The sequence below is a fragment of the Herpailurus yagouaroundi genome, unplaced genomic scaffold (assembly GCF_014898765.1).
Source record: "Herpailurus yagouaroundi ecotype Mexico unplaced genomic scaffold, PumYag 163, whole genome shotgun sequence".
NCBI lineage: Eukaryota > Metazoa > Chordata > Mammalia > Carnivora > Felidae > Herpailurus > Herpailurus yagouaroundi.
The window spans coordinates 8,417,768-8,444,085 of record NW_024412404.1 but is presented as its reverse complement, the minus strand read 5'-3'; the positions used below and the strand labels follow the sequence as shown (position 1 = coordinate 8,444,085).

The 26,318-nt window shown below is 36.9% G+C and overlaps 1 protein-coding gene across 2 annotated transcripts in view; it reads left to right on the top strand.

The window, feature by feature from the left end:
* The window catches only part of CTNNA3 (catenin alpha 3), a 1,766,595-nt gene that overhangs the window by 906,986 nt on the left and 833,291 nt on the right, over nucleotides 1–26,318 (top strand). For both annotated transcript variants that reach the window (XM_040485152.1, XM_040485151.1), the window contains exon 8: nucleotides 22,615–22,695. In XM_040485152.1, coding sequence (XP_040341086.1) covers nucleotides 22,615–22,695 — 81 coding nt within the window. The remainder of the gene's footprint in view (nucleotides 1–22,614; nucleotides 22,696–26,318) is intronic.

Below are 26,318 nucleotides of genomic sequence, written 5' to 3'. Positions count from 1 at the left end.
TCTCTCTCTCTGCCCCTCCCCCGTTCATGCTCTGTCTCTCTCTGTCCTAAAAATAAATAAACGTTGAAAAAAAATTAAAAAAAAAAATAAAGTAGTAAAACTTCTCCAATGTGACAGAAACAATCAACAAAACTAAAAGACAACCTACTGAATGGGAGAAGATATTTGCAAATGACATATCTGATAAAGGATTAGTATCCAAAGTATATAAAGAACGTATACAACTCAACAACCAAAAAATAATTGAATTAAAAAATGGGCAGAAGACATGAACAGACATTTCTCCAAAGAATCTATGCAGATGGCCAACAGACACCCCACAAAGCTGCTCAACATCACTTATCATCAGATAAATACAAATCAGAACTGCAATGAAATCTCACCTCACACCTGTCAGAATGGCTAAAATAAAAAACACAAAATACAAGTGTTGGCAAGGATGTGAAGAAAAGGGAACCCTTATACACTGTTGGTGGGAATGCTAACTGGTGCAGCCACTGTGGGAAACAGTATGGAGATTCCTCAAAAATTAAAAGCAGAACTGTCCGATGATCCAGTAATCCCACTACTGGGTATTTGCCTTAAAAAAAAAAAAAGAATTGAAAAGAATATATGTACCCCTATGTTTATAATGGCATTATTTACAATAGCCAAAATTATGGAAGCATCCCAAGTGTCCACTGAAAGATGAATTGGTAAAGAAGATATACATATACATATGCAATAGAATATTATCCACCCTTACAAAAGAATGAAACCTTTCTAATTGAAACAACAAGGATGGAGCTAAAGAGTATAATGCTAAACAAAATAAGGCAGCCAGAGAAAGACAAATACCATGTGATTTCACTCCTATGTGGAATTTAAGGAACAAAACAAATGAGCAAAGGAAAAAAAGAGACAGGCAAAACCAAGAAACAGACTCTTAACTATAGAGAAGAAACTGACAGCAGAGGGAAGATAGGTGGGGGATATATGAAATAGGTGATGGGGCATGATGAGCACTGAGTTATGTATATATAGAACTATTGGATTACTATATAAAATAGTGAAAGAAATTGTATGGCTACTGAAGTAGAAAAAACCATATACAGAGAATAGCAGAGTTCTTGATGTACAGTAGATATTGGAGAATTAGGTGATTGTGATTTAGACAAGTTTAGTTTGGGCTAAAAATTTCTGCCAGCCAGTTTCATGGTAGGAATTTCAAATTATAAAAATACTATATGACTGGATTACCATTCAGTATCTAAAATTGGCAGATTATAAACCTAACTCATATCAGTTCTATCTTTCACTAGCTGTTTAAATTTGGTGAGTTTCTGACTTAGTTTCCACCTCTATAAAATTAAGTAATTTCTGTACATATTTACTAAGATTCCTTTGTTTTTTGTATTCTGTTGGTCAATGAAAAGCAACAGCTGAAACTTTTCAATACTCCTGTGAACCTCTAGAAAAGAAATTATCTGTATAGAATGACTTTTAGGCAAACTCCTGCCCAGGCTTGGAGACTATACAATTTTTTGAAATTTGTTCTAAAATATTATAATTACTCCTGATGCTATCTTTCATAACTTTGCTTAATACTACTGCAGGATAGATTTTGATCTTTCAAAAACAGATAGGTGATTGACTTCTGAGGGTTTGGCATTGATAACCTTAAATCAATTATGTATGTGTGAGAGAATAGAAAGCAAAAAGAAAAAGAGCAGAAAATGTTGGGTATCTGAACACTGTAGGATTTAGATATGAGTATTTGGTTTGTTTTTTATCCTTGCTACTCAAAGTATGGTTCATGGACTTCCTGTATCAGTATCACCTGGGACTTGTTAGTAATGAGAATTTCAGACCCCACCTAGATCTAAAGAATCAGAATATACATTTTAATAGTATCTCCGGGAGAATATTATGCACTTTAAATTTGAGAAAACACTGTTCTGGAATACTTAAAATTATGTTTTATATGAATTATTGATGCTGAGCCATACATTGAAAATAATGGACTATGAGGAATATTAATAGACACTGTGATAATAGTTGTTATTATAAATGATTATTAATTTCAAGTACCTTTTTTAACCTTGACACAAGACCAAATGTAAATTACCCCTTTTCACAAAAAGGTAATTCCTTTACAAGCTAAATGTTGAAGGAAGTTGTGTGTGTGTGTGTGTGTGTGTGTGTGTGTGTGTGTGTATACATATATATATTTTTTTTTTAAGAAAATGAGATATTTTAAATCAGCATTTGGTACATTGAAGCTACTCAGGCAACTGGTGAAATAAATGCAATTGGTAAATGTGTCATCTTAGTTGATAATTTGTAAGTATAACATTACCAGTCTTTTAAAATTATTTTACAAAATAGTCCTAAAGAAGTATTGTTATTCACTCATATGATGTGCCGTCTTCCCAGTGAAATCTTTTTTAAATTTTTTTTTTTTTTTTCAACGTTTATTTATTTTTGGGACAGAGAGAGACAGAGCATGAACGGGCGAGGGGCAGAGAGAGAGGGAGACACAGAATCGGAAACAGGCTCCAGGCTCTGAGCCATCAGCCCAGAGCCCGACGCGGGGCTCGAACTCACAGACCGTGAGATCGTGACCTGGTTGAAGTCGGACGCTTAACCGGCTGCGCCACCCAGGCGCCCCAGTGAAATCTTATATATTTTGCAGTTGTATAAATTAAACATGTACACATTTATAATGGTTCTCAATGCCCACTGATAAAGAATTAAGCATTGAGAAGACAGTATTTTTTACAGAGTATTACTTTGGCAAGAAAATCTTGATAGTAATAAGGTCCATTGAGTCCTAATATTTTCATAAAAATTCCCAATATCTGGGGCGCCAGGATGGCTCAGTCGGTTCAGCATCCAACTCTTGATTTTGGCTCAGGTCATGATCACATAGTCATGAGATTGAGCCCCTCATCAGGATCTGTGCTGACAGTGCAGATCCTGCTTAGGATTCTCTCTCTCTGTGTCCTTCCCCATTTGTCCTCACTCTCTCACTCTCTCACTCTCTTTCTCTCTCTCTCTCAGAATGAATAAATAAACATTAAACAATGCCCAGTATCCATTTAAATGTAAGCAATTAATTCATTAACTTATTCAATAATAATTATTGCAGAGTGTAAGTGTTAGGCATATATATATACCTAGTGCTGGGGAGAAAGTAGTGAACAGAAGTTACTCAGGCCTTTGCCCTCTTAATATTTCCAGCTACTTATTGGGAGAGATACACATGGATCAATTAACCACAAAAATGGATTTATAATTATAATCTGTAATAAGCATTTACAAGAGCTGTGAGACTAGGAAGGCTTCCTGCAGAAGCAGCATTGGAATTGAGATGGTAAGAATGAGTAGGAAATAACCAGAATAGGATTATAGGAGGTGGGGAGTGGGAAGGGAATTCCGAGTTGAGAGATCGGCCTGAAGAGAGCCCTGTGGAGACTGAGGGAATGAATATTTAAGAAACTAGAAAGCCTTCATAGTTGGAACACAAATAGTAAAGAGGTGGCCTGAGATGGAGCTGGAGAGATGGTTAGGCAAAGGCCAAATCACGGCTTTAGGATGTAAGATCTTAGGAGATTTAGGATATAAGGATTGGGCCCATGTTTTAAATCCTTTGAAGTGAAACCACTGATGGGTTTTAAAGAGAAGGACGTGACATGAAGAGGATTTTTAATTATTTATTTATTTTATAATCGCACTATGGAGTGGAGAGTGCATTGGCTAGGAGATTGGGAAGGTGAAAAGTTACAGGTAGACCAGAGAATGGTGACTGTAGCCCAGGCAATAATGGATTAAGATAGTGGTGGTGAAGAGAAAAATAAAAGGATCCAGCAGTATAAATGAAAAGCCTTGATGAGCTATTTGAGGGAGAAGGAGGAATTCCAGTGGTATCTGGATTCCCAGTGTATGGCCCTTCATAGCTGGTGGTGAAGAGATCAAGTCTGGGTGGCAAGGTCAGGGTTTGGTTTTGAACATATAAATGTCCTTTGGTTCAAATTCTATTAGCACAATAAAATTATTTGACTAGGTGACCAATCATATTCCCTAAGATGAGAATAATATATATTTTATTGTACATTAATTGTGACATCACATAAACCACTCTACAGTGGTTCTTTGATATTAAGCAAGTTCCTCTGTACCAAGGATGCTAAGAAATTACCATGTTCTGGATGAGTCTGTGCCTCTTCTTCCATTGCCCGATGGTCCCCTTTTGTGTCTCATACTGCTCTTGCCTGCATTTTCTTTGCTGGGATATTGCTTTTTTGTACCTGAGCACTTTTAAGTTAATATATGCTAATCTAATAACTGGAAGATACATTTTAGAACCAAGTTTTTAGCAATATAGGAGCAATGTAACATAGCAATAAAAATCTTAAGGTTCAGGTGTACCTAGCCCTAAGCTTGATTTCATCATATGCTAGCTCTGTGTTATGAGGAACAGTTTGCTCCTCTGAGCCTCAGTTTGCTTATCCCCAAAATAGAAAATAATTATTTAATAGGGTGCTTGGTACATTATAAGTAAACTATTAACACTTGATATTATTGTTGTTATGTTTTTGGTATATTTTAGCCTCTGCTTTTCTTTTCTATATACTCTGGAAAATATTGGTCACATATGATTTTATTGTTAATTCAGGAATGATGTTTTTGTCTATAAGCTTACTTTCTCTTTAACTTGAGTATTCCCAGCCTGTAGGGTTATAGAGGTGGGGATAGAGAATATATATATACACACACACACACACACACACACACACACACATACACATATATACACATATGTATATATGTATATATATACAATGTATATATACACACATGTATATACACACATATATACACATGTATATATGCACATGTGTATATATACATATTCTTACATATATATGTACATGTGTGTATATATATGTACATATATGTGTGTGTGTGTGTATATATATATATATATATATATATATATATATATATATATTAGATAGAGACACTGCCTAATTAAGGCACAATGCTTAATAAAGAATCACTGTGGGGTACCTGGGTGGCTCAGTGGGTTAAGCATCCACCTTCGGCTCAGGTCATGATCTCAGGTCATGATCTCACAGTTCATGAGTTCAAGCCCTGCATCGGGCTCTCTGCTGTCAGCACAGAGCCCTCTTTGAATCCTCCGTACCCCTCTCTCTTTGCCCCTCGCCCACTTGTTCTCTCTCTCTCTCTCTCTCTCTCTCTCTGAAAATAAATTAAAGAAAAAAACACTAAAAAAAAGGTCACCAGGTATGACTTGCAATTTCTAGGTATCAGTTTTAATATCTTTTCACTTTCCCAGCAGCAAGTGCTACCAAGCTAACATTCAGCATCCTACACATACCAGAGCACTGATTACTTAAATATGTGGATACTTTCAACTGATAGACCACAGCCCCTAACCCTGCTGTCTCTAGCACCTGAGTACTTATGCCCGTGCTGAAGTGTGGTGCTCACACACGCCTGCTTGCCAGATATTTTCAGCAACACTGCCTTTACTCCCACCCCACATTACCATTTACTGCTTCATGCTCAATATTAGTCTTATCAATACAGAAAATATTCCACTTAATTATAGTATCAAGAACTCACAAGAATCAGAATTCTGTTATAGTATAGTACTGTATATAGTATAGTACTGTATAGTATAGTATAGTATAGTATAGTATAGTATAGTACTATAACAGAATTCTGTTATAGTATTCTGTCTATAGTATCAGAACTCACAGAACAGAATTCTGTTCTTCCATAAATCATAAAAATTAAAATCTTGTTAAATGGATTGTATGCTTACATTGATTTAGCAGGAGGAATAGTGCATTTTTGTGAATTTAGCTGCCTTTAATCCATAAATATTGACTTTAGTTTTTTCATAAGAACAAAGTTTTAGTAAGCATATAAATACAGTTAAAAGATGTTTTACTTATAAAATGGTAGAAAAAATTATTTTTTCACATGCTTGTACTAATTAACACACTTGTTGTTTATAAAGTATCCCACTGAACTAAAAATGTGCTTATTACATATGATTCTTACCAACTTAATAAAGTACTTAAACATTTCTTATATTTATAACCCAGCTTCAACTGTACCCATCTGTAATTATCCAGGATCCCTCAACTTCCATATCCTTAAAATAGTTGTGTAATCTAGGTTCACACCAAATTGACTGACACCTCCTTACAATCAGGTGCAAGAAAATCAAGTTTTGGTTTTTTATGTATAGGTGACTGTGAAAGACTGGCCCAGGGCAGTTGTTTGAGTTCATTCTTTCAATGATTGCTAGTATGGTTCTTCAAATGCAATATTTGTGTGTTTCTGTATTTTTTTTGTTAACCTGTAATGTTCTTACTGCATAATGTTATATCTGTATTTTATGACCCATGATTTCTAGCTAGTTCATTTAGCTGTTTCCCTGAGGATGATGGAAGGAGGAGTTAATATCCTCAGCTTTCTAACAGCAGACATTGAAAAGGATCATGCCTGTCTCTTACTTACTGACTCTCTAAGCCACACTGCAAGAAATATTACAGGCAACAGATAGTTTCATTTTCAATTTAGACACCCATTATTTGATGTTTACAGGCCATTCCTAATTCTGAGTCCAGAATTTATGGTTTGTTCTGGCGATTATCATCACAGCAATCTCCTGCAACTCAGCTGTGCTTCATTGGGAGCTCTGTGCTGCTTTATCAGTCTTCCCTGACGTCTGGAACTGATATATAACACCACGTCCAAATCACCCCAGCTCAGAGAGACTTGGTTTATGACTCCCAAGATATCTGTCTCTTCTGCTGGGGAGGCCAGTTTGCACAGCCTCAGTTAAGGGGAAACTTGACCCTTGGGAAGAAGAGCAGTGGTCATTAAACAAACAAAAAAACTAACATGTAAGACTCTGCACCCCTCTTGACCAAAATTAGATGATATCATTAATTAAATTAAATTTACTTGTTTTTTTTTTTTTGGTACCAAATAATAATGAACCCAAGGTGTTACCTAGTTTGCCTTGCAAACGTAAGATCAAGAGTGACGTATAAATCGCCTGAAGAGATGGTAAAATAGTGGCAGTGATTTATTTGGAATTATAGCCACATTTCAAATGGTTATTTTATAGTCTCCCTTTTGAATATACAGTATTTAGTTTTACCTCTAAGATGCATGGATATTTTCAGGGCTCTGTTTGATAGCATTGATTAAATTTTACTGAAAGACTTTAGAAATCTCTGTGTACTAGTGGTCTGTAGAAGAATCACTCCCTATGTTTACATTTTTGAAAGGATGTGGTAGCAGATGCATTTATGACATGTGCCAAAGGCCAAATGATATTTCATTTTAAATCTTGCTGATCATATAGAGAATGAGAATATCTTTTGCCTCCAGGGTCTGCCTACTTTTGTGCTTTCCTTGTGGTCTGTCACTTGCCTCTCATCCCTTCAAGGGGGATTAGAACTAACAAAACTAGACAAGGAGACTAGGCTTGGTCCTAAAATGGGTTCCTATTCCTTCTTTCCTAAATTAAAGATTGTTCAGCACTTCCTTGAGAATTTACATTCTGCCATGGAGGGAGTGACAAGCCAGAGAAGGAAAGAGAGAGAAACCCACAAGAGAGGGCTATAAATGAGTCCTCCCCAACTTATGTCCAACCTCACTCACCAGGTAAGTTGCTCCACTTTGAGGGACCAATGAACTCAAAATATTCCTCCACTAGTATTTTCTCCTTAAGAAATAAAACAAAAATGTTCTTTCTTGTAGGGAAATACAGCCAGAAGGCAGTAAGTATCTCCAGTAGTACTGTTCGATAGATGGAGATCAGATCTGGAAGGGACCCCAAGAAGTCAGTTCCTTTACCCTCTTTTACAGAAGAGAAAACTGAGACCCATAGACACTATGTGATTTACCCATGTTTACACATCCAGTAAGTGGAAAAGTTAAGACTTAAACCCACTTCTCTGACTCATTGAGTAGAGATTTTTTTTCTCTGCATTAATGAATGAAGACAATTTAGATGTATCTGGAATTAGTCTTAGAACTATCAATTTGAGTATAGAAGGATTTTCTTTGAAGTTGCATTGTGAATTGTAAATTTGCATGATTCATTCTGTTAGCAGAGTGCTAGGTGAGTCTGGGATACCACTCTAAGTTGGAATCACTGCCCTCAGGTCTTATCTGTTTTGATGGCTTCCCTTCCCGTTGCCTGACTTAAACACCACGCTGATGCTTGGTCTCTGAAAATGGTCAATATTTGGTGTATTTCTTAACAAATCCCCTTCTTCCTACTATTCCTTCCCAATAAGATTTCCAACATGTGGATGCTTCGATGGCAGCTTTTGAAGTTTAAAACTCAAATAACTAGGATGTTCAAAAAGCAAGTAAAATATCATTATTATATTTTTTATCTCTCACTGTCACTTTTTTTCCTTTCAATTGAAGTCTAGTTGACATGTAATGTTACATTGGTTTCAGGTGTACATTGTAATGATTTGGTAAGTCTATGCATTATGCTGTGCTCACCGCAAGTGTGTCGACCTTCTGTCAGCATACAAGGCTATTACAGTATCATTGACTGTATTCCCTGTGCTGTACCTTTTATTCCTGTGACTTACTCATTCCATAACTGGAAAGCTATATCTCCCACTCCCTTTCACCCATTTTGCCCATCCCTCTATACACCTCCCCTCTGGCAGCCATCAGTTTGTTTTCTGTATTTATGGGTCTGTTTCTGCTTTTTGTTTGTTTATTTGTTTTGTTTTTTTAGAGTACACATATAATTAAAATCATTTAATATTTGTATTTCTCTGTTTGACTTATTTCACGTAGCAGAAAACCCTCTAGGTTCATGTTGCCAAAGGGTGGCAAGATCTCGTCTTTTTTATGGCTGAGTAATATTCCATCACACACACACACACACACACACACACACACACACACACACACACAAACACGATCAGGGGAGGGGCAGAGAGAGAGAGAGAGAGAGAGAGAGAGAGAGAGAATCACGAGCAGGCAGAGCCCTACATGGGCTAAAACCCATCAACCATGAGATCATGACCTGAGCTGAAATCAAGAGTCAGAAGCTTAACCGACTGAGTCACCCAGTCACCTTCCCCACTATCCCTTTAATTTTATACAGTATAGTAAATTCTTCACCTAATCCTGGAAGAAAAATAAAGAAATGTCAAAGATTTTTTTTTTTTTTAGTTATCTTAGGTGTTTTGTGTCACTTTCTTTTTCTAATCAGTAGTTAGAATGTAATTGTCCAAACGTGTATTTTGATTTAAATTGGGCCCAAATTTCCCACAGTTTGGGCCCATTGCAGGTAGGAAATCAATAGTTGAGGAAGAGAAGTCATTGGCTTTTTCTCCCACCCCCCTTTTCTGGCATGAAGCAAGGGGAAAGAGGAGAGGTAAGGGGAATAGCAAAGCTATTACTGGCTCCCTGTGTGTTGAAAACTGACTTTCCCCCAAGACTTACTGTGTCAGTTAGGGTCTCAGCAAGAGAAAACAGGGTATGTCAAGCTGGTAATTTGAGGAAAATGTATGAAAGGGCTTATTTACATAGATGTGGACAAGTTTGGGGGATCAACAAGGGATGAAGCATAGCAACTGTAAGGAGCTCACCCATATCTAGGCCTGAAGGAACAAGTGAGGGAGTGGTTCCTGGACCTAAGAGGGTCTCTTTATGGAGAACTCTGCCTGACAAGTGTTGTGGTCTTCAAGAGAGAAACATGGTCAACTTAGAGCAACCCCTCAGAGTAGCAATAAGAAGATAAATCCCTTACCCTTACTCCCCTCCCACCCTCTTATGACTCTTATTGTCCAAATCCACTTGAAAACAGGGAACAAGGGAGTATCTGTATGAAATCTAGGCTGCAGGGGCAGAGGGTGTGGTGAAAGGGATGGTGAATGGATCTGGAGGGGCAAATGGAAAAATAGGACCTCCTTGGAGGTCCACATTTTACCTGTAATTCACTTGATATGAGTGGTAGATTCTCCCACAACTGACAGCTTATTCTCAAAATCCAGCAGTTTCTATAACTCCTCATTATTTACTAACCTAGGTAGATTTAAGATTAAGAAAAAAAAAACATGGTCTTGGGAAAAAACCAAGACGACCCCAGACCAGTTTTGTGTTGCATGAGGCTCATATCTAGAGCATGGAAAATGTTCAGACATTGGAATTCAGTCACTTCTGGTTATTCATCAGCAACTAGCCAGCCACCTCTCATCAGATTTCTCAAGATAGAGTTTACACCTACCCACTGAATCTCAGCTGCCAGGGATTCACACCATACTTTCTAAATGGTCCCACTGAAGTCTCTTTTATCAGACTTATGTGGGTAAGGATGTAGGGAGGAGGATGGGAATCCTAAATTAGCTTTGTTCATATAAATTCTTTCCATAAAATCTTCCCCAGTCTCCACACATTTTCACCTTTATATCTTCATTATAGATTTGAGGTTTCAGAGTCCTGTAACTGGCTTTTAATTATTTCTTTTGAAAATCGTTATCTTGGTCTGGCACATCAGTGTTAAATTCCCTATGTGCATCTTGATGCGTTAGTTAAAGCTAAATATTTTAAATGAAAAGAAGAATGGAAAGTTTTATTTATTGTGTAGGGTCTGGAGGTAGGAGTGTGGGGAGGAAGAGAATATTTTCAAGCAGGAGTCACTGGTTCTTCTTCAGTTACACCATGTAGGTCAATATTTGTTTTGACTGCATAGAATTTCGATTATGCTTATGAGATTATTCTCTGTTAAAGATGTATACACAAATCAAGTTTTATAACAAAAATTATTTTCAGTAGGCTAAGAGGACTTGCTCTATTTATATCATATTATTGGTAAAGAAATTTCAACTGTAAAGAAAATTATTACCTGCTAATGTATTTTGAAGGAAAAATTTTCATATGCCAAGTTTCTTTAAAGTGCAAACTATTTTTTTAATGTTTCATGTTTTTATTTAAATTCTAGCTAGTTAACATATAGTGTAACACTATATGTTACTTGCAGGAGTAGAATTTAATGATTCATCACTTACATATAATACCCAGTACTCATCACAATAGCCCTCCTTAATATCCATCACCCATTAGCCCATTCCCCTGCCCACCTCCCCTCCAGCCACCCTCCGTTTGTTCTCTACCATTAAGAGTCTCTTTTGTGGTTTGCCTCCCTCTCTTTTTTTTTCTTTCCCCTATGTTTGTCTGTTTTGTTTCTTAAATTCTACATATGAGTGAAATCATATGGTATTTGCCTTTCTCTGACTTATTTTGCTTAGCATAATAATCTCTAGCTCCATTCACATCTTTAAAGTGTAACACCTATCTTTATTTAAGTTTTATCCTTGCCACAGTATCTGACTCTTTGACTTATGAACCTTGAAAGTTCTAATTGAAGATAACAATGACAGAAAGTGTTTATTTTGATCATTAAAGAATAAATCTGTTGTATTTTTATTTTATAGTATTAAAAATAAACATGTCTGCAAGGTACAGGTACAGTTAATGGTGAAAGTGAAAACAATAATTAGAATAGTGGAAATCTATCTGGTTTATATTTTGTATGTATGGGCCACAGAAACACTTTGTTAGATGGTCTATAATAAACTACATAAAGCTCACTGTTGGCTGAAGTTTGACATATTGAGTATAATTAAAGTGTGAAAACCTGGCTCAGGAAATAAAAAGAATAAGAATTATACTTAAGAAACTGTAGAAATGACAAGATAAAATTTTAATGAGATCAGTATTGTTTTAATACTCTACCTCCCAAAGCATTGTAGAGACAGAAAAATTGCTAGAGTACAGTTGTTCCTTTTAAAAGATGGAAAATTATTTGTTTGGACTATGTGTTTAATGCCATGTCATTACTTATTAGACTCTGGCAATGGCTTTTAATATGATAAAAAAAGATATTTGCCATAAGAACTCAAGGTATAATTGACAGCATAAAATATCATGTTCTACTTTCTTACAGATGCCCTTATATTAGCATCAAGCCTGTTTTCTTTATTGGTAGGCAGTCTCCTGAAGCTGGCTTCTGGGTCAAGCATCACAAAATCAAAAAGATTTCTAGAATGAGCCAGACCACCTTCTGAAATAACCTTTGACAATGACTCAATAAAGAGATTTTGGAAAATGAAATGTCAGTAAAGACATGATGTGCAATTTAACCATTAATTGAAATAAGAGGACTTGTGAACTTGGGCCTGGCTGGCTCTCTATATTTTTGTCTACATTGATTCCTGTGAAGATTATGCTATTGTCAATGACTCAGTAACATGATCTCTACAGTCTTTCTGATGACCATGGCAAATCCTCCTTAAATAGGTCTGTATGGTGTGTCATATGTTCATTAATTCATCTATCAGTTCAGTCATTTTTTGAAATTATTCAAATCAAAAAAATATGGAGCATCTAATACAGCCAACCACTGCTGGAAATATAGCAGTGAATAAAACTAATTTCTGCTCTATACCCCCAGTGATCTTACAGATAACTGTTTGTATTGCTAATAATAACGAGAATTTATTAAATGTCAGTAGTAAGGCAGTTGCGGCCTTGCATGTCTATGTACATTTATTTTGTTTAACTCACACAACAACTCCTCAAACAGGTATTGTCGTCTTCATATAGATGCGGAGGCTGACGCTTAGCCTACCTAACTAGCATGTGGTCACTTTGTTAATTAGTCTTGGAACTAAGATTCGAAGAATATCTATCTGAACCTATTCTACTTTTAATGGCAATTTAACACAAATGTTATTTTAAATGCAACGCAATTGATATAAAATGTCCTGAACAGCCGAGACAATAAGTCAAATTTCAAAAGAAGAGACATTATTTTAATCTGTTTGTATACCAATACCACAACTGACTGATTTAGTCAATTTTGATTGTGATGAGGCAGACTTATTTCTTTGCTTTAAACCATTAATCCCCAAAGCTATGATTTATGCAAACAGAAACAACAAAGAAGGTACACTCTCTCTCACACACAGAGACAAAACCTGTGAAGCTGACAGGTTTTCTATTATTTTGTTATGTCAAAAATAGTATAAAAATAAAAGATACTGTACCATTAAATAAAGCCATCATTTTATAAAAGAAATAACAACAAAAGTTTAACATAAAAAGTGAAAACGCTCAGATTAAAGGACAACTCTTATAAATAAATAACTCAATTATCTGTATGATTGCATTTTTACCTTATGAGTCCTGAGATGGGAATTTAGAAACCATTAATGTACACAATATCTTTGGATCCTGCCCTGAACCTAAGTAAAACCTTCAATTTTGAATATATTCCCTTTATTTAATAGTAATCATAGCATGATTTATAGAAACAGTCACTGACCTAGGAGCTGGCAAAATTTGAAACCCATTAGAACAGGGGTCATAGCAAGTTTAGTTTAATGCTGAATCACTGAAATTAATAAACTCCATCTTTTCAATTTCTCCCTATTAAGACCAGTGTTGGTTCCAGAGTTTGTTGGGCTTGTGGCAAGGACAAGAAGGGAAGGAAGAGGGAGGGAAATGGGAGGAAGGGATTGAGGCAAGCTATCACAAAACAGAATAGCTTGAGGTGGAAATAGTGAAAGAGCCAGTGGGAAATATAGTCTGAGGTTTCTCCTGACTCTTCAGTCTCTTGCCAAGTTACTTATCGGTCACTGCAGTGGATCTTTGCATCTGTACTTGCATGTATGTGTGACTGATTTTCCAAGGCAATATCTTTAAAAGAGAAGGCCGTGGTTTATATCCATCCCTGAGATTTAAGATTGGTTAGTAACATCACCAGTAAAACAATTTGACTTTTATTGTAGTGCAAACCCATGAATATCTCTTTCATGTTTGGTTTGTGTCCATAAGCATCTCTGGTCCGAGGACACATGCAACAGGAGGCAGTGTCCTGTTCTCAGTACTAGACTAGAGGTGCACTAGACTATATACATCAACAGAGAACATGCTCTTAGAGCCAGGAGGGACTCTGAATCCAGAGATCAGTTACTGCAATGGCCTCCTTTTACAGATGCAGAGACTAAGGACAAGAGAGGTGATTCAACTCGGTTAAGGTCACCCAGGGAGCTTATTTCAGAGCTCTCATTTTCTGGTCCACAGATTAAATTTCATTCTCATGCCAAGTTTATGTTAGACTTCTTGTAGGGAATAATGACAATGATCTCTGAATAAAAATACTGATTGGATAGAGCATATGACAGCTAACAGGGTGAATATTAGTTACTTTTGTTAAAATATAAACATGTAAATAAAACTATTTGAATATTATTTACTGTCAATAAAAATGTAGTTAACCATTTCTTCATTTATTTATTTTATCTATAGCCATTAGCTGAGTGCAGAACACTGCAGTAGATCCTAAGATTAGAGTTAAGACTTGACAATTTAGAAGATGAGGCAGGGGTGCCTGGGTGGCTCAGTGGGTTGGGCGTCTGACTTTGGCTCAGGTCATGATCTCACAGCTCTTGAGCTCCTGAGTTCAAGTTTGAGTTTGAGCCCCGTGAGGGGCTCTGTGCTGAGAGCTCAGGGCCTGGAGCCTGCCTCAGATTCTGTGTCTCCCTTTCTCTCTGCCTCTTCCCTGCTCGCTCTCTCTCTCTCTCTCTCTCTCTCTCAAAAATAAATAAACATTAAAAAAATTAAAAAATTAAAAAAGATGAGGCAGAGTGTAAATAGAAGGTGACAAGACACTTTGCAAACATTATGATTGAAAAGTGTAGGGAAAATTGTAGAAATGCAAATGACAGGGTTTTCTTTTTCTTTTTTATGTTCATTTATTTATTTTGAGAGAGCCAGTGTGTGCCTGCACGCTTGCGAGGGGGGAGGGGCAGATATAGAATCCCAAACAGGCTCTGCCTGCTGCACTATCATCGCAGAGCCCAATGCGGGGCTCAGTCTCATGAACCATGAGATCATCACCTGAGCTGGATGCTTAACAGACTGAGCCACCTAGGCACCCCAAGGAGGTTTTAATTTTTAATGCTTTATTTTTTACTGAGGAAAGTCAGAAAAGATGAAATAGAAGATGAGGTGCTTAAACTGTTTCGAGTTATGAGGTAAGAATTTTGAACAAGGAGTGATCATCAGGACATTCGCGGATAAAAGCTTAGTGTTTGGAAAAGAATAAGGAAAACAGCCAACTGGTGTAGTTCAGAAAATGCAAGCATTAGTAACAATGGTGACACTATTGGTAGGTATAATAATAACTGCTAACATTTCTTGAGCCTTTACTACTTGCCAGAATTTGAATATCCTTCATCTCGTAGTGTCTGATAATAGTTCTATAATATAATTACTGTATTTTATCTATTTTTATAAAGGTAAGGAAGCTACGAGTTAGAAAAATTAAGTAATTTGGCTCAGGACACATAGCTGTCAAATGATCTTAGAGCACAGAATCAAACACAATTTTAACTGTCTCCACAAACTTCTATATTATTCTGCTCATTACTTTTAAGAAACAAATTTATATAATTTACATAAAATATTAATTCGGGTTTAAGTTACAGCTCATTCAAGTCGTTACAGTATGGTGGATAAAGCCTCAGATTAGACACAGCTCAATTTGATCCTACCACTTATTACATTAAGATATTTAAATTAACGGAGCCTTCAATGTCTTCATATGCAAATGTGTGAACAGTTATTGTGAATGGCATTCCAGACAATAAATGTAAAGTACTTAGCTGGTTCCCTCTCACTGATTCTCAGTCCACCCAGCAGGCTTTGCACGGGGTGGCATTTTACTTCCCCAACAATATAAAGTTCAAGATACTTGTGCAGTCTTTAACCTGTGTCCTTGATAAAGTTATTTTAAAAAAACCTCATTTCAAGTCTCAAAGTTAATTTTTCTTTGTTTGTTTTAGTTTTAGTCTTATGGCACAGACTTTGTTTTAGAAATATTTTTTAGTATACCCTGTCAGGATGTTTTCCTGACATGCCATTCAGTAGAGTGGCATTCTAGAATAGATTTCATTTTTTATGCTTGTCTGTTTGTATGTCTTTCATGCCTGAAAAAAGTGGACTAGAATCTGTGCCTCTGCTAAGTGTTAAGCATAAAATATTTTTAAAGCTATTTCTGCAGAGAAGAACTAAATTAAAGGCATTATATTTCATCTTTACCATGAGATGAAGATTTCCCATTTAAAGGGAAATGTGTCATTTTAAAAGGTTGAATACGATGGCACACATTTAAAAAAGAAAAAAGAAAAAAAGAAAAAACAACAACAAAAACATTTTTCTTGATGTTTAAATTCCGCACAAGGTTCTTCTCTGCACTGATAACATTTTCATTTGATTATGAATTAGATAAATTTTCATTTGCTTTAATATCCTTTCATATACCTTAGTATTTGAAGCTTCATAGTTTTTTTGAGGTCAATATCATGACCTTCCTAGTTCAAATGTCTCCTTTTATTTGTATCATTACAGATTTGTATTATGCCTTGTTTCCAACACATTTTCAACAGTTGCTTATGAAAAACATTGTACAATAAAAGTAATATATTATTCTGTAATTCTGCTTTTTTAGAGAACATGGCCCTTTCAACAGAATTTTAAAATTAGAAAGGAATAAAGGAACAATTTGGGGCAAGTCTTCATTTTATGGGTGTGGAAATTAAGGCCCAGGGATGTTATGGAATTTGCCAAAGATTAACTTTATCCAGTCTTTCTTTTCTCTATTTATTCAAGAAATAACTTTTGAGCTTCTACTCTGTGCAAAGCACTGTGCTAGATGTTATGAGGGACAAATTATGTGTGAGAAGTTTCTCTCCCTCAAGGATGATACAGTCTAGTGAGAGAGATGCATGCAGGTAAGCAGTTCACCGAGGGGTGAATACTAAAGAAATGAGCTCCTCATAGGCCCTTCAGCAGTTCCCAAACTGATATCATTATCCTTGTATTGACCTGGATTTCCCTTGAAAATGACCAGTTCAACACCATCATCACCTACAGAAACCTGGACACCAGCCTACATTGTCCTCTTTTCTTCACCCACCCCCGGCATCTACCAGTCATCATCTTACCCGGTTTACTCAGAGTCCTTAAATCTGTTCGTTTTCTTCATCCTCACTGCCAGTGAATTAATTTAACACTTTTCCTCTTTCTGTGCACTGTTGCTGCAACTGTCTAACTCCTCTGCCTGTCCTTGTCCTTAATCTCTTTAAATAAATTGTGCAGACTCCAGCCAGATTGATGTATTTGAATAATGTTCTGTGTCATTCACTGGCTTAACTTCTGTGACTCCTAGTGGTCTATGAGATCAACCTTATTTCTTAATGTGGCAAAAACCTCCAGGATCTGGTTTCCCCTCATACTTTTTATGCTAGTTACCATACACTCTTTAAAGACTTTTGCCTTTGCTCTATCTGTCTCTGTCCACCTAGAATGGCCTTCTCTTTTATCTTCTCCTGGTTTACTGCTACCTGCCTTGCAGTATTCAACTGTTACCTCCTCAGGAATCTTTCCCTCATTCTTTTTTTTTTTTTTTTTAATTTTTTTTTTTTTAACGTTTATTTATTTTTTTGGGACAGAGAGAGACAGAGCATGAACGGGGGAGGGGCAGAGAGAGAGGGAGACACAGAATCAGAAACAGGCTCCAGGCTCTGAGCCATCAGCCCAGAGCCCGACGCGGGGCTCGAACTCACGGACCGCGAGATCGTGACCTGGCTGAAGTCGGTCGCTTAACCGACTGCGCCACCCAGGCGCCCCTTTCCCTCATTCTTAATGGGAGTGCTGCTCCCATTGATCCATGGGTTACCCTGGATACCTCTATTAAATGTTGTGTTTATGTCTGTTTCTAGTATGACATGTGTGCTCCTCAAAGGCAGGCATTAGGTCTAATGTATCATTGGTCCTTGTATGGTGCCTGGTATTTAGTAGACAATAAAGAATAAGGAAGTATTGAATAGATTGAATTGTTTATTGAACAAAGTGTTATAAAAGAAGTATAAAGATATAAGACAGTATCATGGAAGTAATGAATTTCAACTGAGAATATTAAAAAAAAAGCTTCATGTAAAATTCAGTAATTTAGTTGAGTCTTAAAAGAAGTCCATGATCAGAAACGTAGGAGAGATCAAAAGTGCAAAATGAGTTTTTTAATAGGGGAAAAGTTCCTGAGTTGTGGTTGTGTTGTGCAGAAAATAAAGGGCTCAGGGGCTCCTGGGTGGATCACTCAGTTGAGTGTCAGACTCTTGATTTTGGCTCAGCTCATGATCTCATAGTTCATGGGATCAAGCCCATCAATGAGCTCTGTGCTGTCAGTGCAGAGCCTGCTTGGGATTCTCTCTCTCTCGCCCCCCCCCCCACCCCGTCCCTCCCCTTGCTTGTACTCTCCCTCTCTCTTAAAATAAATAAATAAACTTAAAGAAAAATAAAGGGCCCATTAAGGCATCTCATTAATGTTTGATGAGTAAATATGGGAGTAGGTCCTTGAATGCCATGATCAAGGGTCTGCTATTAATTCCATCAGCAATGGGAATAGGGTGATGGTGTTTAGAATGAAGAAGGAGCATAATTAGACCTTAAATTTATTTTCCAGAGTAAACACCTTGAGGGTTGGGCTTTTTTTGTTTCTTGCTCACTATTTTATTCTCAAATAAAAGATGACTTGTATAAAAGCAGAACCTAATTATATATCTGAATAAACAAAGATGTTTTAGAACAGAACTGTCTGATATACCTTTCTGCAATGAGGGAAATGTTCTGTATTTGTACTATACACTATGGTCCCACCAGACACATGTAGCTATTGCCTACTTTAAGGAACTTAGGAATTGAATTTTTAATGTTCTTTAATTTTAATTAATTTATATTTAAATTTAAGTAGCCATGTGTGCCTAGTGGCTATTATGTTGGACAACACAGTGTAGAAAGTTCTCCCTCGCAGAGTCCCAACAGAAAACAGATGGAACATTCAAATTAAGATAATTCAAGGAGAATTTATTTATAAAGAGACTTTTTCCAAATGTGTGGGCAGCTTTAAGGGAACCACAAGAGAGAGTGCAATTAACTGTGGTAGTGACATGGGAGCAATGGTGAGACAGATTTGATGGAATATTCATAGTTGAGATTATAATCCTGGATCACATTGGGACAGTATTTATTTTTTTTTTTAATTTTTTTTCCAACGTTTATTTATTTTTGGGACAGAGAGAGACAGAGCATGAATAGGGGAGGGGCAGAGAGAGAGGGAGACACAGAATCGGAAACAGGCTCCAGGCTCTGAGTCATCAGCCCAGAGCCCGACGCGGGGATCGAACTCACGGACTGCGAGATCGTGACCTGGCTGAAGTCGGACGCCTAACCGACTGCGCCACCCAGGCACCCCTGGGACAGTATTTATAACGTGCAATAAAACTTTTAATGGCATTTCATTGAATGAAATCTATGTTCAGAGCTGTTCTTTTCAATAAAGTCTTTCCTGACAGTTTATTTACTTATGAGGAATGTGATTGCTTTCCCTGTACAGTGCTGATCTGTGCTGTGTTTTCTGTTTTTCGCCCGGTACTCCACTGTGAGTGGTACCTTTTCCATTAGAGGGATTGTGCTGACTTAATGATGACTCCTATCAAGTCTCCTTTAAGAAGCATCCTCTCTTCTGAGCACCTAGAATGTAGGCAGACTCTGGCTGTTATCTGTGGTTATGTTTTAATATCCTGCCCTTTCTGTCCCTTACTTCAGTATACACAATTCACCTTCAGTCCTAGCTCATTGCTTAATGATTTGTTAAGGCTTTGAAAACAGAAGGAATGAGGGCTTTTAAGCAGGATGGGACTATTTCTCCTTGCTTTATTTATTTTTATGCCATGCAAAAGGAATAAAGAGGCATAAAATGGCTTGACTGAGCCAAATAAATCTGGATAAATAGAACAAGGACCCAATAAAAAGCTGGAGGTGAAAAGAAGAAAGGTGGGGGTTGGGGGGAGGATACAGGGAAGGAAGAAGGGAAGATTTTATACTTTCTGTAATGATAGGGGCTGTTTATTATTACCTAGAGAACAAAATGTCTTTGACCCAATGAAAAACTTTTAACTAAGATTAAGCTCTGAGTAGAAATTAGGAAATCATCTTTATAGTCCTTATTTAATCCCTTCAGGTTGTCGCCTCCTGTCATCCTTTATTGAAATTTTGTATGCCACTGCGATTTGCTCTAAGAAGGTTGACATCTTTTACTTGTTTTGATGAATCTTCTCACAGAAGCTAGTGAGTTTCTATGATCAACACAGCAGGAATCTCCCATATTATTTATGATGTCCTGTGTGTCTTAGGGTGGGGACCCTTCGTCTGTCCCACCCCTGACTCCTTCGATTATCTCTGTTTTCATAAAGTTGAAAGAGACAACCAAAGCTACCCTGCATGAAACTGGAAAATATGGGCTAGGTTATTTAGGTAAAATTAGAGACTGTCTTATATAGCCCATTGTGTATCTGTTTATGCCATTGCCTTACATGGCTCTGCATTAACTTTTTATAATTCTCTACTGCTACCATGGATAATGCTGCTTAGGAGCTGTGAAGGTAGCCACAACTTTCATCTGGGTAATTGCCACCATTGCTTTTATTGCTCTGACATCTATTTATCTCTATTTCTCCTTCCCTCTTCTCTCCACTTCCTCACTAGATACAGTCTCCATCATGTACGCATTGCACACTCATTGTCAAAAAGAAAAAGTGGTAAAAGACTTATTAGTCCTCTATTGTGTGTCCCCCTAGAAGGCATCTGGAAATGTGTGTGACCAATATTTGGCTATCATAGTACCTAAGAATTGTTACTGGAATTTAGTAGACAGGGGCCCATGGATGCCAAACATCTTGCAGTGTGTGATGATCTTAAATGATAGTGATTTTTTTTCCATCTTAAATATCAGTAACACCATTACTGAGAAAATCTAGGTGTAACTGAGGTTTAGGTGGGTACCAGTAACCTCAGCTAGTAGAGGATTTTAGCTGTGCTTGATGGGTAGATTCTAAAATCTCCTCAAGAATCTAGTATGACACCTTCCTGGCATTTGGTAGGCCCCTAATAAAACCATGTTGTGTTTTGAATAAAGTTCAAAATGGGAGAAATAGTCCCATCCTGCTTAAAGAGGACTAGTCCTTATAGAGGACTAGTCAACACCATTCAGTAAGTCATCTGCAAGTTACTTTCAGGAATAGAAAAAAAATAAGCTTAATAAGCATTACTTGTCAATATCAAGATGCGAACAGTATTGTAAGAGTGATGAACCTGCATAGAAACAAGTATATTGGGAAATTTTCAAAGTGCTATTGGAAGAAGGAAAGGTGAGAGTTTACTCTTGAGCAGAGTTGGTGGGGAAAACTCTTTATGGAAACCATTGAGGAACAGGTGGATTTTAACAGCAGGTTATTTTGGTAGACACTTGCTGAAGTCGAGAGTACATTATATATACAAGGACTTGGGAGAAGAGATAGACATGACTAGGAATATTGTTACAGGGAAGGATAGTACTTGAGAAGATGTGACAGAATATAGGACTAAAAAAGATAGGTTGGGATAGAGTACAGATGGTCCTGAACTTCTTCTAAAGAAGTCTTTTCACTGGAAGCTATGGATTTATGTGTGAATGTAGTCATTGGGCGCAATATATGACACACTGCCTAATGGGCTATACTTTGCCTCAGTTTCCTTCTTCATGGAGTCTGTGCTGTAAACTCCCTCAGTTATCAGAGGCTTAAACTTACCGTCCTGATTTTCAAGGTCTCCTCTCAAGAGCCCTTTTCAGTTTATTAATTTAAATGGTAGCAATTTTCTCAGAGGTGAATCGCATAATGATTTTTTTCAATCTTTTTTATACAAGATAGCACTGAAAAAAAGTATGATTAGATTCAATTCGGTTGTCTCCCACAAAAGTAATATGTAGAAAATACCAACCAAGGTGACTCTCTGTGTGCTTAATAGCCTAAAGATTTAGGTTAAGGATATAACAGAGAACTATTCTGCTTAAAAAATGAAAAGGTGTTGCACAAATTATCTTAAAGAGCCAAAAACAGCGTCCAGTTCCTACTTGAAACAATTTGTTCTTGGAATATTGTCAGCTAAAATTGTGGTCAACTTTTGCAAATTGTATGAATTTGCACTGCATATTTTATTTAGTGTTTAGCAAAACTCCAATATGGCTCTGCATAACTTACACAATACACCATGAAAATGACTTCAGAAACTCCCACAGAAGTTGACAAATTGGGCATCTAATGCTTTTAAGCTAATTGCATGCTTAGAGGTTAAAAAGTCGACTTGTTAAGAATGAAGATCAGAGTTTCTTGGAGATAATGCTCTGCCGGCTGCCACACTGAATGCAACCCAGCCCTGTATCAGAAATATTACAGAAGCTTAAGGAAGAAAATAATGTGAGCTTTAATCACCATTCTACTTAGTCTTAAGTGAAGTGCTCATGAATCATATGCAATATCATAGCAGTTTTGAAACCTATTCTTGAATTTTCAAGCTGTTATTTTCAGGAAATTTAGAAAGCAAATTTCTAAGTGATAAAGAGTAATTTGATACCATTGCTTATGCTATTTTTCCCCTCTTTTTCAGACTGGAAAAAAGGAAAGGAGTAATACCCTGAATATTGCAATAGACAATATGTGCAAGAAGACAAGAGACCTTCGCAGACAGGTGAGGGATGAGAGACATGGAGACAGAAACACCATACAAAACGAACTTTTTTCCACTGCTAGCATATTTATTTCTTGTTTTTGTTCTTTTTCAATTAATTTAGAACACAAAACTATAACAATAAATATATACCTGCCATATTTACATACCTCAACCTTTTTTGTGGCAAACATAAAATAGGAAAAAGAGCATGTGACTTAATATCAGGCAGAGTTACACTAGAATTACACTCAAGTGCTGGCCCTGCCTTCATCAGCTGTGTGATCTTGGGGATAAAATAATCTTTTTGAACATCTCTGAACCTATAAAATGGAATTAATAATACATAATAGGACTGTGAGGGTTAAATGAAATGCCGATCAGTGCCTGCTACGTAGTGATTTTTTTAGGAAATTTTGGTAAATTGAATCTATTATGTTAAAAATTGAGTTTATCATGCATATGCTTATAGCAAACAGCTAGCAATCAGAGACATACCAATTTGCCCTTTCGATTCTTTTCAGAATGCTTCAAAAATTAGTTTCTGTTTAAGCTAAGGCTACTTTGTAACATTAGGTCATCAGGAACACTGGATTAGGAAGGATTTCATTAGATAATTTAGCAGTCTAGTATTATGCCACAGGTCAATTTTTTCCTTCTAGAAACTGAAGACAGCTATTTTCAAAGACTGTGCTTTCCATTATTTTCCACTCTTTAATAACCAGAGTTCTTTTTCATGTATAACTTTAACTTGGTCACCAGTAACTCATAAAAGAGAGGCAAAAGCTTTTCAACCGTAAGCTTTTAATGCAATATATTATTGTAGTTTAATGGGAAGATTTAGTAAAATTGCCTGAGCAATTTTTTAATTCAGAGGTAGATTTGGAAATGGAATAAATAGGGATCCCTCAGCCAGTTAATATTAGCTGTAGAAAAACAATTTTGAGGGCTGGGAAAATTCCAGTTTCTCGACTTCATGGCCTTAATGTGAAGTCTATTTCTACTGTCAGCATTTAGAATCACGGAAGGTAAGAGTTGCAAACAGCTTAGCACAACCTGTCCTACAATGTGGATGAGAAAGCCTGCCTTTGTGGTGAGGTGACCTGCCTAAGGAGGAAGGGGCATCGAACTGACACCAGGTCATAACTTATACCAATTCAGAAGCTTTTACCCACAGGGCCATCCTTTCTCTTCATTGCAGGACTTCTATTTTCAATATTCTGCAGGATTTCTACCCCATCTGTTCCTCTTGGGACTCGGAAAGTTGTTTCTATGAGCTATCAACAATTATGTCTTTCATTCCTGCCTCATCCCTCTATACTGCCTTCAACAAGGTTATGCAGAAAGTGTTAATCTACATTTATATCTCCAAAGCTTTTGGAGTCATTTATAAAAAAAATCAAGATAAAGCAACCCATTATATGTAGGATTATCAGATTTAACAGATAAAATCAGAAGATACCCAGTTAAATTTGACTTTCAGGAATTAATAAGGAACATGTTTAAATATGTCCCAAATATTGCATGGGGCATAATTATATTAAAAAGTAGCATGTTTAGGAGCACCTGGGTGGTTCAGTTGGTTAAGTGTCCAACTTTGGCTCAAGTCATGATATCATGGTTCATGGGAGGGAGCCCCGCATCTGACTCTGCTTTGACTTAGTACGGAGCCTGCTTGAGATTCTCTTTCGTCTGTCTCTCCGCCCTCCCCCACTCATGCTTTCTCTCTGTCTCTCAGAAAATAAATAAATAAACTTAAAAAAATAGTGTGTGTGTATGAAATTGGAACTTGGCTAGGCATCTTGTATTTAATCTTGCAATTCTATCTGTGTTTTCACCTCACTAACAGTGTGATATAGAAAGAGCATGAGGGATTACTAATACTTTTCTTTATAGTAAAGGGATATTTCCAGCCTTTAGAAAACTGCTGTGTTCCAGAAGTATGAAAATTCTCTATGGTTTCATAGGTCAGCATATTCATTGTTTTGATGAAGTGTCGTTGCTTAAGAAACCACTGCAAACTATAGCAGCCTTTTATTACGTTTCATGATTGCACAGGCTGGCTGGGGGTCAGCAGAGCCATTTTTGTAGTGTTTTCACTTGTGGTCTCCCATGTAGTGGCAGTCAAAGGGTGACTGTGTCTGGGTTCAGGGCTGGTCATTTGAGGCCTCAGTGCTTCTTCTTCTTCTTCTTCCCTCTCTCCATGTGGTGTCTGATCTCCTAGGACCCCTTCATGTGGCTGCTCTTTCCAGCAGGGTAGCCTGGATTTCTTGCATGATAGTTTAAGGCTCCAAGAAAGATGAAATGGAAGCTTCCAGACTTTCTTAATGCTTAAGCTCCAAAGTTACCAGGATGCCATTACTTCCCCATTCTATAGATAAAAATAGTTATGAATCCTGCCCCAGGTCAAGAAGAGTAAGTAGAAGTTCAAAAAGTGATACATGTGTATAGGATGACGTGGGATTGTTAGAAGTTTGTCTCTGGACACATTCTTGGTCTTTGATTTTGGTGAGGTAGTTGCTGTGATTCATTCTCAGTATCCTTACTTGCCCTCCCTAAGACTTCATTTTCCATCCTGCTGTTTATTCTTTTGCAATAATAAAAACTAGTTCAACAGCAACATGAGGCATCTCCACCTCTTCTTATTCTTGCAAAGTTTATCAAGCAGTTTGTTTTAAGCATCTTACATACACTCTTTCACACAGCAAGAAGAAAGCCCCTACCCTTAAACTGCTTTTCTTGGGAATATTTAAAGTTCATATATTGTAGGTCTGTTTTTATTTGCATGTTTGTTTTTAGTAGACAATGATCAGAACACATCTTCTTGCCCATTCATGTAATCTCCTTGCTTACCCATGGCTTGTCCCTCAACAACGCAGAAACATTTTAGCTCTGGTTCAGAGAATCATTGGACATCTATGAGGAATTAGGGGAAGCAAATTATACATTTTGGGGCAACAATATGAAATGTTATAGAAAGTGACTTAGTGTTTATTTATCTGAACCTAATTGCTTTGTGACTTTTCCGCCTGTTGTGCTAGAGAACAAAGACAAAAGTCCTTGGCATGGTGTTCCAGATTCTCTGTGATCTGGCCCTGACTTGCATCAACGTTATTCGTAATGTTCCTTCTCCTTTTTCAGTTTTTTCAGTTCCTCCCTGTCACCACACCACACATTAACCTGACTAAAGAGTTGGGGCACCTGGGTGGTTCAGTCAGTTAAACCTGACTAAAGAATCTACTTACTAGTCACCAAATTTTCCATCACCTCCCTCCCCCCAAAACACATGTATCTTTGTATATATAATTTGTTTAACTTGGTGTTTTTTCTGTTCCTCTTACTCCCCCCACCCAACCCCTAATCAACCTTAGGAACTTCAAGACTAATGTAAATGCTACTTCTCGCATGAAACCATTAGCATTTTCACCAGGTGGAATTATTATTTTTATTCCTGGAGCACTTAGAGCACATGTAATTCTTTTATAGTAGTGATCATATTCTGCTTGTATTTTTCTTTTTTAATGGATTTTTCTTCCCACTGGATTTTTAAATCCTTAAAGTGATAGTTATAACAATATCTTTCATTTAGTAATGCTTTCCAAAGCTCTCTACCAGCTCTTTACATTAGTCCTTACATAATTGAT